The 18,096-nt window shown below is 39.1% G+C and overlaps 1 protein-coding gene across 1 annotated transcript in view; it reads right to left on the reverse strand.

Moving 5' to 3' along the window:
* F8 (coagulation factor VIII) overlaps positions 1-18,096 on the reverse strand; it is a 153,241-nt gene that overhangs the window by 56,143 nt on the left and 79,002 nt on the right. The window contains exons 13-14 of the mRNA XM_014779576.2: positions 15,343-15,552; positions 3,736-6,778 (exon numbers count right to left, since the gene is read on the reverse strand). Coding sequence (XP_014635062.2) covers positions 3,736-6,778; positions 15,343-15,552 — 3,253 coding nt within the window. The remainder of the gene's footprint in view (positions 1-3,735; positions 6,779-15,342; positions 15,553-18,096) is intronic.

The following is an 18,096-nucleotide window of genomic DNA, read 5'->3' on the forward strand; positions in this document are numbered from 1 at the left end:
CCTATCCTTCTCACTATTCCAAAAACTTGAAGATGGAATGCTTCCTAACACATTCTATGAGGTCAACATTACCCTGATCACAAAACCAGACAAGGACAACACAAAGAAGGAAAATTACAGGCCAATATCCCTGATGAACATAGATACGAAAATCCTCAACAAAATATTGGTAAACCAAATACAGCAATACATTGAAAAGATCATACACCATGATCAAGTGGGATTTATACCAGGGAGGCAGGGATGATTCAACATCTGCAAATCAATCAATGTGATACACCACATTAACAAAATGAGGAATAAAAATCACTTGATCATCTCAATAGATGCACAGAAAGCATTTGACAAGATTTAACATCCATTTATGACAAAAAAAAAAACCCTCTCAATAAATTGGGTATAGAAGGAAAGTACCTCAACATAATAAAGGCCATATATGACAAACCCACAGCCAACATCATACTCAATGGTGAAAAACTGAAAGTCATCCCTCTGAGAACAGGAGCAAGACAAGGGTGCCCACTCTCACCACTCTTATTCAACATAGTACTGGAGGTTTTGGCCAGAGTAATTGGGCAAAAAAAAAAAAAACAAAAGAAATAAAAGGTATCCAAATTGGCAAGGAAGAAGTGAAACTCTCACTGTTTGCAGATGACATGATTCTATATATAGAAAACCCTAAAGAATCCATCAGAAAACTATTAAAGGGGCCATCCCAGTGGCACAAGCAATTAAGTGCACGCTCTCTACTGCAGCAGCCCGGGGTTCACTGGATCCTGGGCGGGCACCGGCACACCGCTTGTCAAGCCATGCTGTGGCAGCGTCCCATATAAAGTAGAGGATGATGGGCATGGATGTTAGCCCAGGGCCAGTCTTCTTCAGCAAAAAGAGGAGGATTGGCAGATGTTAGCTCAGTGCCGATCTTCCTCACAAAAAAAAAAGAGAAAACTATTAAAAATAATCAACAACTACAGCACAGCTGCAGGATACAAAATCAACTTACAAAAGTCAGTTGCATTTCTATATTCTAATAACGGACTCACAGAAAGAGAACTCGAAAATACAATCCCATTTACAATCACAACAAAAAGAATAAAATATCTAGGAATAAATTTACCAAGGAGGCAAAAGATCTATACACTGAAAACTATAAGACATTGAAAGAAATCAAAGATGACATAAAGAAATGGAAAGACATTCCATGCTCATGGATTGGAAGAATAAACATAGTTAAAAGGTCCATATTACCTAAAGCAATCTACAGATTCAATGCAATCCCAATCAGAATCCCAATGACATTATTCACAGAAATAGAACATCCTAAAATTTATATGGAACAACAAAAGACCTCGAATAGTGAAGGCAATCCTGAGAAAAAAGAACAAAGCTGGAGGCATCACAATTCCTGACTTCAAAATATACTATAAAGCTGGGCTGGCCCTGTGGCTTAGCGGTTAAGCGCGCGTGCTCTGCTACTGGCAGCCCGGGTTCGGATCCCGGGCTCGCACTGATGCACCACTTCTCCACCCATGCTGAGGCCATGTCCCACATACAGCAACTAGAAGGATGTGCAACTATGACATACAACTATCTACTGGGGCTTTGGGGAAAAAAAAAAGGAGGAGGACTGGCAATAGATGTTAGCTCAGAGCCGGTCTTCCTCAGCAAAAAGAGAAGGATTAGCATGGATGTTAGCTCAGGGCTGATCTTCCTCACACACAATATATATATACTACAAAGCTAAAAAAAATATATATATATATATACATATATATATATACATACTACAAAACTATAGTAATCAGTACAGCATGGTACTGGCACAAAAACAGACACACAGATCAATGGAACAGAATTGAAAGCCCAGAAATAAAACCACACATCTATGGACAGCTAATCTTCGACAAAGGAGCCAAGAACATACAATGGAGAAAGGAAAGTCTCTTCAATAAATGGTGTTGGGAAAACTGGACAGCCACATGCAAAAGAATGAAAGTATACCATTATCTTACACCATACACAAAAATTAAGTCAAAATGCATTAAAGACTTGAAGGTAAGACCTGAAACCATAAAACTCCTAGAAGAAAATATAGGCAGTACACTCTTTGACATTGGTCTTAGCAGCACCTTTTCTAATACCATGTCTATTCAGGCAGGGGAAACAAAAGAAAAAATAAACAAATGGGACTACATCAGACTAAAGAGCTTCTGCAAGGCAAAGGAAACCAGAAACAAAATGAAAAGACAACCCACCAACTGGGAGAAAATATTTGCAAATCATATATCTAACAAAGGGTTAATCTCCAAAATATATAAAGAACTCACACAACACAACAACAAAAAAACAAACAACCTGATCAAAAAATGGGCAGAGGGTATGAACAGAAATTTTTCCAAAGAAGATATACAGATGGCCATCAGGCAAATGAAAAGATGTTCAACATCACTAATCATTAGGGAAATGCAAATAAAAACGAGATATCACCTTACACCTGTTAGAATGGCTATAATTACCAAGACAAAAAATAACAAATGTTGGAGAGAATGTGGAGAAAAGGGAACCCTTATACACTTCTGGTGGGAATGCAAACCAGTGCAGCCACTATGGAAAACAGTATGGAGATGTCTCAAAAAATTAAAACTAGAAATACTCTATGACCCAGCTATCCCACTACTGGGTATTTATCCAAAGAACATGAAATCAACAATTCACAGAGACTTATGCACCCCTATGTTCATTGCACCATTATTCACAATAGCCAAGATGTGGTAGCAACCCAAGTGCCCATGGACTGATGAATGGATAAAGAAGATGTGGTATATATATACAATGGAATACTACTCAGCCAGAAAAAAGACAAAATTGTGCCATTTGTGACGACATGGATGGATCTTGAGGGTATTATGTTAAGCGAAATAAGCCTGACAGAGAAAGACAAACACCGTGTGATTTCACTTATACGTGGAAGATAAACACACAGTTAAAGAGAAAAATTGGTGGTTACCAGAGGGGAAGGGGGTGGGAGGAGGGTCAAAGGGGTAAAGGGGCACTTATGTATGGTGCCAGATAAAAATTAGACTATTGGTGGTGAACACGATGCAGTCTATACAGAAACTGAAATATAATAATGTACACTTGAAATTATACAGTGTCATAAACCATTATGACCTCAATAAAAAAAGATTCCCTTATTTGTTTTTCTACTAATTTGTTATCTCTTGCGCTCCCCAGCAGACTGTAAGCAACTGCTTTTCTGCACTCCAGTGTCTGCAAAAATGTGTGGCATATAGTAGGTGCTCGATAAATATTTGTTGACTGATTGACTCTCCTTATGTTTATCTTCCACATTTTTCTGTGCTCTTTCTCCCCTACCCAACCTCCCTCTGCTCCACTAACAATCAAATCCTCCTACTTTGCCCTCTGGATCCTCAGTACCATGGAAAAGAACTTTCCCTGCATCCTCAATCTCTTTACCACACACTTCACTTCTTCCTCCTGCCTCTCTGAGGGCTCTCTCATGAGACTAAGACTTCTCCTGCAGGTCATAAGGCTGAAAGTTAAGGTTGACTTTCTTTCTGCTCCCCATTGATGCTCTTGACCCTGACCCTTCCACCCTTTTGTAAACTCCTCTTCTTCACTGCTGCAGATTGGCGATGCTTTCCTGTTGTTTCAGCACATGGTAAAGTCAAAGGTCACAACCGCAGGACAAAGGAATAATCAATGTGTCCATACCTGTTTCTTAGTGCATGGGGGGATCTACTCATCCCATAATCCCAGAGCCGTTCCACTGCAGCAATAAAATAATGTCGTGTTCTCTTTTGAAAGCTGCGGGGGTCCTGATTTTCATCCTCACCATAAATGTCAAAATCTTCTCTCTTTGTTTCAGTTGAGAAGGTATCATCATAGTCAGTTTTGTCTTCCTCTGGCTGAACAGTAGTAAAGGTTATTTGCCTCTGATGGCGTTTCAAGACTGGTGGGTTTTGAGAGCACAACCTTCCAGTCTCTTCTTGCTTTGCCCAGGTGGTTTCTCCTTGGGGCTTATCTTGTCCTTTATTTATTGCTGCTATTGAATTATTTTTTTCACAAGGGTCCAAGGGTGAAATGGTGTCCTTTGTCTTAAAAGCTTTGTTTTTTTGAGACTTCTCTTGGGAGTTCCACTCTTCTCTTGGTATTTGAGTAGCAAGGGGACCCAGCAGTTTGGAGGGAGTCTTTTTAGAGCTTTCTGCTGCCCATTTCAGAAAGGGTATTTTCCAAGGTCCATTTACTTTATTCAATTTAACAGGTTCCTGTGTTTTCTGAAGGACAATCTCTTCCATGAGATCCAGGTGGCCAGGGGAGCCATTGCTAGGTTTCGTAGGGAAAGAGTCTTCCTGATGAACATGAACTTTAGGAAGTAATTCAACTTTGCCAGATGCTTCAGACAATCTCCCCAGGGAGCTGATCTTTCCTTGACCTCTCATCATTTCCAAGGTTAGGAAGTCTAAAGAAAGGTTATTTCTTTTGGCTCCTTGTAAGAAATGACTGCTTTCTTGGATCCCAGAACTCTTCTCCCTAAAGGTATAACTACAGGCTGCTGCTAGAAGATGAGAAGAATTGCCTTGGGATGGGGTCTTGGTCAGATCTGTAGGTGTAATTGATGGAAATGCTGATACCTTTGCAATGGGTAATGCAGAGCCATTCGTTTGAATGATGCCATGACTCCTCACAGAACAATCTGATAGGAGGGACTGAGTAATGGCCTTTTTCTCCTTCTCATTGTACTCTATCTGTGTGAGGGTTCCCTGGGTCAAATATTTCATGTTTTTGGACCAGTGGGTTGAGGTGTCATTCAAAATTACCCCCCTTTCAAGTTTTATTTCTTCTTGTGGGAGTCTGAATTGTTTCAAAGCCCGCTTAGCATGGTGAGTGATGACATTCTGCTGACGTGGATTAGGAGATATCCTTGTGGTGCTCAGATACCTCTCTACCATTTGCTTTGTTTGATTTCCCAAGCCTTCCAAGTTTGCTTCCTCCCTTATTTTTGAGAAATGGGCCATGTGAATCCTTGCCGTATTTGCTGACTCATTTAATGACCTGTTGTCTTGAAGTATTGGAGTATATGTCCCCTCATCTGAACCTTCTACATTTTGCTTAGTGCTTAGTAAGAAAAGATTCTTCAGGAAATTCTTAGTGCCAGTCACTGTATACACCTGAGGCAAAGCTACATTCTTTTGGATTAATTTTTCCTTCCATTCTATCTCTTCCTGGGAGTTTTTTTCTTGACTGTGTGTATCATTTTCTTGGATATTAGCCAAGTTAGTAAGAAATATGCTCTTACTGTTTGGAAAAATCATCTCTTGGAGTCCTGTGTGCTTTTTAAATTCATCTTCTCCTACTACCACCTTGTTCTTCTCTGACAAGAAATTCTGATCTTTCACAGATTTTTCTGATCCTAAAGATGTTAATTGCTTTGGACTGGGCCTTTGCCCAGAGCTCAGGGAGTTCTCGCAATGGGTCCTTTTTATCCAATTTGCTGAATCTTGCAAGAGCAGCATCTTGAAGAATGATATATCTGGATTTTCTGCACCTAGTGGCGCAGGGTCCTCTTTTTTTTGGTGGACCATGTCCATATTTTTTGATGAGGTAGTTTTATTTGACACATGATTTAGCCCCAAAGCTGTAGTATTGTTGTCCATAAACGTTTCATCATGAATCAAAGAAGTCATTTCTTGAAACCCACTATTACTTTCTAATATAATGTCTTGCCAGACTGATGTACTATTCTCAATTAATAATGTTTGGCCATCAATGTGAGCCTTTCTATTAGTTGTTGAGTTAATTGGTGTCTTGTTTGTCTTTACCAAAGAGAAATTAACTTTGAATAAAGCATTATCTTTGGTCAATGAAACAGGTCCATGAACTTCTTCCTCTTTAAATAACCTGTCACTTTCCACTGATAATACATTTTCTTCCAGTGAACTTTCTTGACTATTCATTAAAGCTGCTTTAGTCAACGTGGAATCATTATCTCCTTCACTCAAGTCCAAAGGTCTAGCAGACTCAATAAGGTGAGATGAATTTTTGCCAAATACAATGGTGCCTAATTGACTACTAAAGTGAACTGGCATATTTGGGGGTCCTAAGGAACCTGTCTTTTCAGTACCTGCTTCCAACTTGTCTGATGGAATTGTTGGTGAAATCATTAGATTGTTTGATGAACTAGAAATTTTTAAATCAAGTTTCTTCAACTCTACTGTTATAGTTGTCGCCAAATTCTCATTTAATCTTAATTTCAGTTCTGGTTCAGGGGTAAATACTCTATCCCCACTGTGATGGAGCTCTGGTCTGAGACGTGCCACTTCAGATGGGCCCTTGTTTCTTTCTATTGTTCTAGGCAAATGATCATCAGCCTCATATGTGACTTCTTGGAGATCAGGTAAGGATAATGCATGTGGAGTAGGATTTTGTCCCAAGATCATCAACAAATCACCAGAGGAGACACTTTGTACCGTAAGCAGCTGTGTTCTCTCTCCAGACCGAAGGTCAATCTTCTCTACGTCATTTTCTGGAGTTGTGGTGGCTCTGAATTGCTTTTGCCTAGTGCTAGGGTGCCTTGAATTCTGGGAGAAGCTCCTGGGTTCAATGACATTATTTTCATTCAGCAGGGAGGTTGGAATATCTTCATATGTGTCCTCATAATAATCACCAGTGTTCCTGTTACAACTAGAAACCTTCAGTAAGGCTGTCATGCCTCTGTTCCGAAAGTCTGAGTTGTGGCACCCCAGAACCCACAGACCTGGAGATGAGGAAGAATAAGATTCTGGTTACTCATAACTCAGGTCCCAAGCAAGTTCTGTGTTAGAGGTTCTCTCTTATTCCCAGATAAATGAAAAAATACTAGCACTAGTCAGTACCATTATATTACAGGTCACTGGGTTAAATCCCTGACACATGTGATAATAGTCCAACAGTGGTAGTAAAAATTGTTTTTCCATGGCTACTGTTGTGATATATCTGTTTGTGACCACAAGAAAGGGCTGTGATTAAAAATGAATAGACACTAGGATAAAAATTGAGAAATGTATTTAACAAACACAATAGTGGAGAGTCTTAATAGTCACACAGAACTCTTTGATGATGACAGTGCCTTAATTCAGGAAAGTTTATATAGGCTAGCTGTTATTGCTATATAGCATAGTGGCATAGGTTCTAGAATCAAATTGCCTAGGTTCAAATCATAGCTCTACCATTTACCAGCTGTGTGACTTTGAGCAAGTCAATTGAGCTGAGTTCCGGTTTTCTAATTTGTAAGTGAAGCTAATGGTATCTACCCCATCATATAATGCATTCAAATCACATAACACAATGCCTAGCATCCACTGTCACCAATTTATGGGATAAGTAAGCACAAGGGAGCAGGACTTAGGTTTAGGATACACATAATATAAAATCCCACCACAGTGCTAGCAATATTAATTTCTACTATGGACAGAATTATCTGAGTGAAGGCACTTCATGGTGGTAAAGTAGATGCATAAGTGTAAGTGAAAAAGGACACCTTTACCAAGCTCCACATCAGGTACCTCAACAGTCTCATCATCTTACACAATATTTGCAAAATCTGAACTGAATCCAGCTTTATCTCAAAGGGAAGACTTTCCCCAAAGTATATTTCCACAGAGCCCTGTGAGATAATGGGATGCCCATGGAAAACGTTTATTTGGTCAAACATAAATTTTGGAATTAATGCACACTGCACTCTATGTGCAGCCAGATAATCAATCAAATGGGAAATGAGAATAAAGACATTTTCTAACATACAAGGATTCAGAAAATCTACCTCTAATGCAGCCATTCTCAGGAAGTGATTAGAGAATGTTTTCTACCAAAATAAAGGAGTATATTAAAAAATAGGAAGACATAGGCTCCAGGAACCAGGCACTATCCTGAGGTAGGGTGAAGAAAAGTCCCAAGTGGATAACTGAGCCTCAGAGCTAGAGAGAACCAGCCCAGATTTGAGTAGGAGGGTGAATGGGTCCAGGAGGTCAGTCTCTAAGTAAAAAAGAATATGTTGTATGATGGAACTCTTGAAAAAAAGAGAATAAGTAAAGGGAAAACATTAAAAAAAGAACAGGAAGGGGCCATCCCAGTGGTGTAGTGGTTAAGTTCGTGTGCTCCACTTCAGCAGCCCAGGGCTCGCAGGTTTGGATCCTGGGCACGGACCCACACACCGCTTATCAAGCCATGCTGTGGCAGGCGTCCCACATATAAAAATGTAGAGGAAGATGAGCACAGATTTTAGCCCAGGGCCAATCTTCCTCAGAAAAAAAAAAGAACAGGAGGACAATTAGAAGTTCCAGTTAAACAAGTTATAAAAATAGGAAATGTAATCTTTATTTGGTTCCACAGTGAACATTTATATAGTCCTAATAATGTGATTTCACTAAGTATAGGGACATAACTATATCATAAATTTGGGGATTGGGAGCCCAATTTCATGATATTTAAAGCATATTTTTGATGGTATAAAACCATGTTGAGTCAGAGTGGACCAGGATTGGAGCTGAAATGAGTATTTAAATAAGGTTTTAACTCTTAAAATTCCACTGTTATAACTTATACAAAACTAATATCTTCCTTTTATGGAGGAGAATGGTAAGTGGGTAAGAAAAGGGGAAATGAAACTCCATAAACAGGTCTGGAATGACATACACCAAACTCTGTGAAGGGCCTGGGATTGGGAATAATGATGAAGAGGGACTTTAGTTATATCTGTATTGGTTGAATTTGTAATGAGAACATCTTTTTGTCTTACATGTGTGAATAAAGATAAATTTAAAACAATTAATTAATTAATCTCAGTTCAAGAGCTTAAAGAAGAATTGATTCTTTGATTAAAAAACTGGATAAAATCAATAACTAAATAAAAATAAGAAATTCCACATGTACAAAATTTGAAAGAAGAAAGGACATATAATCACAGATGCAAAGAAAATTAAAAGAATTATAATTCCTTTGGAGACACCTCAGCTGCCAATCTCCTCCTCCAACTTCTGACACAGGCATAGGATGCCTGGCCAAGTTTAAGACTTGGTCAGCATTATAAATATATGAAACCAGCTTCCTGCTTCAGTGATATAACCAAGGCTTTCAGTGAACTAATTAATTTTGTAAGCTGTTATCCAATCCTGGAACTATTCCCTATCAAAGTAACCCAGCGCGACAGAGCCCAGCTAATCACAAGTGGGTAGGAGCACATCTCAGGCTTCAATAGACAAGAGTTCTTTAACCATCCAAGGCTAGTACAATATCCCTAGTATGGAATTTTAAGCAATCTTTTTAAATGATGATGTTCATCAATACTTATTGGCACAGAAAAACATCAAATATATTATTAAGTGAGGGGAAAAAAGCAGGTTACAAAACACCCTCATCATTCTACTATCTGTTTCTATGAGTGCAACTTGTTCTTTTGTTTTAGATTCCCCATATAAGTGGTTCCATACAGTATTTGTCTTTGTCTGGCTTATTTCACTTAGCATAATGCCCTCCAGGTTCATCCATATTGTCACAAACGGCAGTTTTCCCTTCTTTTTTGTGGATGAATAACATTCCATTTTACATATACATATATAAATATATATATATGATATATATATATATATCACATCATCTTTATCCATTCATCCATCAATGGACACTTAAGTTGTTTCCATGTCTTGGCTACCGTCAATAATGCTGCAATAAACATGGGAGTGATGATATCTCTTCAAGATACTGTTTTCATTTCCTTTGGATATATACCCAGAAGTGGGATGGCTGGATCATACAGTAGTTCTATTTTTAATTTTTTGAGGAATCTCCATACTGTTTTCCATAGTGGCTGCACCAGTTTACATTCCCACCAACAGTGCACAAAGGTTCCATTTCTCCACATCCTTGCCAACACTTGTTATTTCTTGTCTTTTTGATAATAGTCTTCCTAAAAGGTATAAGGTGATAACTCATTGTGGTCTTGATTTGCATTTCCCTGATCAATAGTGATATTGAGCACCTTTTCATGTACCTGTTGGCCATTTGTATGTCTTCTTTGGAAAAATTTAATGGTATCCCATAAGTCCTGTAGGCTTTCTTCATTCTTTTTTTTTTTTCCTCCTCAGACTGGATAATTTCAAAAGATTTGTCTTTGAGTTTGCAGATTCTTTCTTCTGCTTGATCAAGTGTGTTGTTGAAGCTCTCTATTGCATTTTTTTATTTCATTCATTGTGTTCTTTTTTTTTTTTTGCCGAGGAAGATTGTCCCTGAGCTAACGTCTGTTGCTTATCTTCCTCTTTTTGCTTGGGGAAGATTGTCACTGAGCTAACATCTGTGCCAATCTTCCTCTATGTTTTTGTATGTGGCATGCCACCTCAGCATGGCTTGATGAGCAGTATGTAGGTCTGCACCTGGGATCTGAACCCGCGAACCCCAGGCTGCTGAACTGGAGCAGGTGAACTTAACCACTACACCACTGGGCCAGCCCCCATTCATTGTATTCTTAAGCTCCAGGATTTCTAGGTGGCTTTTCTTATGATTTCTATCTCTTTGTTGAACTTCTCCTTTTGTTCCTGTATTATTTTCCTAATTTCATTGAGTTGTCTATCTGTATTCTCTTGTATCTTCCTGAGCTTCCTTAAAATAATTATTTTGAATTCCTTTTCAGGCAATTTGTAGGTCTCCATTTATTTGGGGTCAGTTACTGGAAAATTATTGTGTTCCTTTGGTGGTGACGTTTCCTTGTTTTTTTTGTGTTTCTTATGGCCTTGCATTGATTTCTGTGTATTTCAGGGAGCAATCACCTCTTCCAGTCTTTATGGACTGAGTTTGTGGGAAAAGACTTTCACCTGTGGGTGGCTATGAGCATGCTGGCTGGGTGAGGATCAGCAGCTCCAGTTCCAGGGAAGGCATGGCAGCATAGCCTCCATGCAGCTCTGTCAGATGAGGTCAGTGTCAGCAAAGACTATGAGGGGTCTCTGGTGGCCAAGACTGTGAGTGTCTGTGGTGGCTGTGGTGGTTACTGTTATCAGACTCCTGGGTGGGGAAGACTGGGGCTCTCCTTTTCACCCACAGGGGTAAGTCCTGGGGGTTCCTTCTTGGTGCTGGGTCTGGCATGGGAGCACACAGGCCTCAGTAGTGGTGCTGGGTTCTAAAGCAGAGATGTGCATGCACCACTGTTTGGAGTGTGTGCTCAGAGTAGCAGTGAAGTCAGGGTCCCAGGTTCAGGTGTGCATGGAACCCCATGGCTCCTGGGTCTTGGGGCATCGGCACACCTGCTGTGATGGTGCCAGTGTCCAAGGCATAGGCACACACAGGTTGCCTATGGAGCTGGGGTCCAGGTCTCTGGGGGCATGCCACATCAGCTCAGGCCCTGGTGGGTGGAGTGCAGTGGTGGCTTGGTGTTTGGAGGGCAGGGTACAGCAGCAGCATGGGTCCCAGGGATGATGGGGCACTGCAGTGCCTCAGGCCCTGGGGAGCAGGCCACAGCAGCAACTCAAGCCCTGAGGGCGGCAGGTGTTGTGGAGGCCCAGGCCTTGGGGGAAGGGCACAGCAGCAGCACATCCCTGGGGAGAGGATGTAGCTCCTTCTCTGGGGAGAGCACAATAGCTTGGACTCTGAGAAGCTCTGTCAGCTGGCTTCAGTATCTGTGAAAACTATGGGGGTCCTCAGGTGCTGAAGGTTTCAGGTGTCTCTGGTGGTGACAAGAGTTGCTAGGGTTTTCCTGTTCTCCTTTCCCCATGAAGGGAAATCCCTCAGAGGCAGAGGGAATCCCCCTTGGCACCAAGATGTTCCAGACTGAGGGATGGAATGACACAGGTAAAATGTTTCCTATGCTTTTCTACGTGGCCATCCTTGCTTTTTTTTGCTCCGCTGTGTTTCTGATGCTTCTTCATTGTGCTCTGAAGTTGTCCCAGAGCTATTTTCATTGGTATGTAGTTATTTATTTGTTGTTTTTGTGGAGGAGACGAGTTCTGGGACCTCCTAGTCCACCATCTTACTGATGTCACTCCTCTGGAGTGGCATTTTTAAAGTGCTGGGGAAAAAACGCCAATAAAACAAAGCAAAGCAAACCTATCAACCCAGAATTCTATACACAGTGAAAATATCATTCAAAAATTCAGGAGAAATAAAGTCTTTTTAGACAAGCAAAAACTGAGAGAATTAATTAACCAGCAAACTTGCACTACAAGAAATGTTAAAGAGGGGCTGGCCCGGTGATGCAAGCGGTTAAGTGCGTGTGCTCCACTGCGGCTGCCCGGGGTTCGCCGGTTCGGATCCCGGGCATGCACCGACGCACCGCTTGGCAAGCCATGCTGTGGCAGCATCCCATATAAAGTGGAGGAAGATGGGCATGGATGTTAGCCCAGGGCCAGTCTTCCTCAGCAAAAAAAAAGAGGAGGATTGGCAGATAGCGCAGGGCTGATCTTCCTCACAAAAAAAATGTTAAAGAGATATATTATAAATATAAGGGCACAGATAGGTTGAAAGTACAAGAATGGAAAAATATATACCACACGAACATTAACCAAAATAAAGGTGGTTGAGGCTCATAAATTTCCGACAAAGCAGGGGTTAAGGCGGCAAGTACTACTTCAGACAAAGAAGGATACCTTACAATGATAAAATGGCTAATTTAATGAGTACATGACAATCTTGAATTTGTAAGCACCTAATTTTATTTTGCCTCATTTATTTTGAAACACTGTAACAGATATGAAGAGAAAAATAACAAACTCAACAGTCATAGTTAGAGTTCAACACAATTCTCTCAGTAACTGTAAGAAGCAGATAAAATATCCTAAACTTACAAGGATTTTAATAACATGATAAAGCTACTTGACATACTTGACAAATATGTGACAGTCCACCCACACTGCGGAAAACATACTCATTTTATGTGCAAATGGGCCATTAGACCAAGTAAACCATACACTGGGCATACAGCAAGTCTCAACAAATTCCAAACAATTGAAATCATATTGAGTATGTTATATGACCACAGTAAAGTAAAAACAAGAAATCAGCAACAGAGAGATAACTAGAAAATACCCACAATGGATATCAGAAAATATTTCAAACTCAGCGATGGTAAAAATATGACTCATCAAAACTTGTGATATGAGGGTGGTTTTTTCTATTCTTATGTGTTTTATTCAAAATTGAGGCACAAAAAAAGAAACAAAAGGCATGTGGTTGGAAAGAAAATACTGAAACTGTCAATATTCGCAGACAATTTGTGTACACAGAAAACTTTATGGGAATCTATAAAATAACTGCTAGATCTTATAAGTGAATTTAGCATGGTTGCAAGACACAAGGTCAATATACAAAAATTAATTGTATTTCTTTTGCATGTGTGTTCCAATAAAACTTTATTTACAAAAATAGGTGACAAACCTGCTATTTACAAAAACAGGTGACCAACCTGCTGGCTATAGTTTCTTTTTTTATTGAGACATAAAGGACAGGTACCATTGTGTAAGTTTAAGGTGTACAACGTGTTGATTTGATACAGTTATTTATTGAAGTATGATTACCACAGTAGCGTTAGCTAACACCTCCACCACGTCACATAATTATCATTTCTTTTTTGTGGCAATATGTGGTTAAATCAGGGTGTAAAGTGAACTGTATAGTCATAAAAAGAATGATGCACTGATATACGATACAACATGGATGAATCCTTGAAAACATTATGCTGAGTGAAATAAATCAGATACCAAAAACAAATATTTCATTATTCTGTTTATACGAAATATCCAGAAGAGGCAAATCCATAGAGATAGAAAGTAGATTAGTGGTTGCCAAGGGCTGGGGGAGGGGTAATAGGGAGTGACTTAATGAAAGGGTTTCTTTTTGGGGTGATGAAAAAATCCTGGAATTAGATAGTAGTGATGGTTGCACAACATTGTGAATGTACTGGAAGCCACTGAGTTGTACACTTTTAAATGGTTAAGACGGTGAATTTTATGTTATGTGAATTTTACCTCAGTAAAATTTACCTCAGTAAACAAATAAAAGAGATCAGACTTTACCATACTGAACACGGGAAATCTTCTCTAAGAGCTTTATTTAGCTTGAGCTTTGTACTCAATGATACTATATTAAAAAATTTTCCCTCAAGACACAGAGTTTTAATTTGTCTTTAGAATTTAAGTGATCACCAAAGTAGTTTAAAAGCTTCTCAAAATATTGATATTTTAAATATTTTTTCTCTGCCTACACACACACACACACACACACATACACACACTTTTTCTCTTTGGTTTAGACAATTACAACCATATTATACATATTATTTTATAATATTTTCCACATATTTAATTAATTCATTCATTGAAAAAATATTTATTAAGCATCTACTATAGACCAGGCACTGTAAATATTGGGGATACAGTGATGAACAAGATAAACAAGGTCTCTGTCCTCAGAGAGTTTGCAACTTATAGGAAAACAGATAACAAAGACATAAACATAAATAAACAAGATATTTTCAGAGATGTTATTGGAGTTCTTTCAGGTTCTTCTTCATTCACTTCCCACAAAAATATATCACTTGAAGTAACATATGTTTCTGGGTATGAACATGAATATACATTTTTATATGATGAGATTGGTTTTTATTCCCCAGAAATTTCCCCATGAGGATTTATCTCCAGAAAAGCCATCAGTGTAAGAGAATAACTACAATCTGCTGGTAGTTTCATGTACTTCCCTCTGCAGATGATGGGAGTGGGAGGGATCAGGAGCATCCCCACGGAGTGGCCTAGTGCTTATTACTAAGCTGTATGAATGTAGTGACAATCTGTGTTGGATTTAGGCCAGGTCAGTGGTCCTCCTGATCACAGGGCTGGTGCTGTCAAAAACCTTGCAGTGGTTATCGAGGGAGAGGGAGGATGAGAAGCTGACAGCTACATTCGTCCTGAAGGCTTCACAGTGGTTTGAGGGTATGTGTGCAAAGGGAGATTACTATGCACTTCCCAAAGGCTTCTAGGTGGCATTTATCCAACAATACCAGTGTTCACAAAGCACACAGAAACATATTTAGCCCCCACATGTTAATTGCATGTATAAATATATTCACCACTACAGTTTACTAAACACACTAAAAACTTTGGCCCATAGCAAGTAAAGGCATTTTTTAGAGAAATGACTTTTAAGTTAAATACTTGATATGGTGCTGTCATTAAAATACCTTGTGATTACCAAAATCACTTGAACCATTTGATATCTGCCCAAATGTGAGCTAGTGTGCAAAAAAGCATATGAAAGGCTTGTGAAGCAATCACAGCTGTCAGTAAAAGAATAATGTAAATAACTAACCTGGGTTTTCCATTGACATGAAGACAGTTTCTCCTGAGAATGGGAATAGGGTAAGTGTGTCTTCATAGACCATTTTGTGTTTGAAGGTATATCCAGAGAAGAAGACAGAGAGAAAGTCAGTCTGTGCTCCAACACTTAGAATGTACCAGTATGCCACCTCATGCAAACAAACTGACAGCTGCAAGCTATCAAAAACATAGCCATTGATGCCTGCAAAAGAAATGGGGAAGAAGAGGTTTTAGCAGTATCCAGATTTATTATTTTGGATTGTCATGATGTGATTAGAAATGATTATATGTTATGCCCATTACCTTATTCCCAAGAAAAGATAGCATTATACCTTCCAAAAAAGTATATTGTTAATACTTGATCAGCTAGGTCCCAATCCCAAAGCGAGGAGAGTCATACACTATCATGGTAAAGATGGACTTGGATGCTATATGATGAGAGGGGCAGTTTGATGAGGAGCAGGGCATTTGCATGGTCTCAAAGTGTCTCCCTACAAACTGCTTATTAGTTGCAAGAGGAGAAACCAGAAAAAAAAACCTTGATTGGGTGATCAAAATTAACAGCTGCTAATGTTCCAAATTAAAGGAAACAAACATTTCAAAGAAGCAGGACACTAGATCCAGTGCAGGATCCAGGACTGGACCCTGAACTAGACGGAGGAAATGCTACAAAAGACAGCATTGATTGATACAATTGGAATATTGGCTGCCAGTTAGATAAATGTATCAATGTTAAATTTTCTGAATTTCATAACTCTACTTGGGTTATATAAGAGAATATCTTTATTCATAGGAAATAGACAATGAAATATTAACAGATAAAGGGACATGATCTCTGCAACCTGTTCTCAAATGTAAAATAAGTAATAACAGCATGTATATAGAGAAAAGAGAGGATGATAAACCAAATACAGCAAAATGTTAAAAAATAATGAATCTGGGTAACGGGTATATGGGAGTTCTCTCTACTATTCTTGCAGCATTTCTGTAAGTGTGAAATTATTTCTAAATAAAAAGCTAAACAGGGGCCGGCCCCGTGGCTTAGCCGTTAAGTGCGTGCACTCTGCTACTGGCGGCCCGGGTTCGGATCCCGGGTGCGCACTGACGCACCGCTTGTCCGGCCATGCTGAGGCCGTGTCTCACATAAAGCAACTAGAAGGATGTGCAACTATGACATACAACTATTTACTTGGGCTTTAGGGAGAAAAAGGGAAAAATAAAATAAAATAAAAGCTAAACAAAAGTAACATTGACTTCAGTCTATAAAGGGAATTGTTTCTGAAAGCCTCTTCCATACATCTATCCATCCATCCATTCAATAAACGTTTGTCTACTCCGCAAGGTGGTGGCGCAAATCCAATAAGCAATGCTCAGACACTAGCTTAATGCAACTAATTGAGAATCAAAGTTTCTTGCCTTAGAAAGTATTAAAAGATATCATAAAGCTACTATAATTAAAAGCATGGTCTTAATACAGGTATAGATGAATATGTCAAGCAGAATATACAGTCCAGAAACAGACACAGATATGAATGGAAATTTAACATATGATAAAGGCAGCAGCTCAAACTAGTAGCAGAAAGAATGAGCTATTGGTAAATGCTGATGGAAAATATGACTATTCATATGGAGCCACAAAAGACCCTGAATAGCCAAAGCAATCCTAGAAAGAAGAACAAAGGCATCACACTTCCTGATTTCAAACTATAATACAAAGTGATAGTAATTAAAACAGTATGCTACCGGCATAAAAGCAGACACATAGACCAATGGAATAGAATCGAGAGCCCAGAAATAAACCTTCACTTACATGGTCAACTAAGATTTGACAAGGGAGCCAAGAACACTCAATGGGGAAATGACAGTCTCTTCAATAAATGGTGCTGGGAAAACTGGACAGCCACATGCAAGAGAATGAAACTGGACCCCTACATTATACCATACACAAAAATTAACTTGAAATGGATTAAAGACTTAAACATAAGATCTGAAACTGTAAAACTCCTAGAAAACATAGGGAAAAATCTCCTTGACATTGGTCTTGGCAACAATTTTTTGTATATGATGCCAAAAGCACAAGCAACAAGAGCAAAAATAGACAAGTGAGACTACATCAAACTAAAAGGCTTCTGCACAGCAAAAGAAACAATAAACAAAATGAAAAGGCAACCTGCGGAGTGGGAGAAAATATTTGCAAACCATGTATCTGATAAGGAGTTAATATCCAAAGTATAGAAAGAACTCATACAACTCAATAACCAAAAATCAATCTGATTTTTAAAATGGGCAGAAGAACTGAATAGACGTTTTTCCAAAGAAGACATACAAATGGCCAATAGGTACATGAAAAGATGCTCAACATCACTAATCATCAGAGAAATGTGATCATCAGTGAAATAATTCAGACAGAGAGACAAATACTGTATGATTCCACTGATATGTAGAATCCAAAAGAGCTGAACTCACAAAAACAGAGAGTAGAATGATGGTTACCAGGGGCTTGAGGGTGGAGGAAATGGGGAGATGTTGTTCAAAGGGTACAAACTTCCAATTATAAGATGAATAAGTCCTAGGGATCTAACGTACAGCATGGTGATTATAGCTAATAATACTGTGTTATATACTTGAAAGTTGCTAAGAGAGTAGATCTGAAACATTCTCATCACATAACAGAAAAAAGAAATGATAACTATGTGCCATGATGGAGGTGTTAGCTATCGCTATGGTCGTGATCATGTTGCAATAT

Source organism: Ceratotherium simum, chromosome X, assembly GCF_057802395.1.
Source record: "Ceratotherium simum simum isolate JZ-2026a chromosome X, ASM5780239v1, whole genome shotgun sequence".
Lineage (NCBI taxonomy): Eukaryota > Metazoa > Chordata > Mammalia > Perissodactyla > Rhinocerotidae > Ceratotherium > Ceratotherium simum.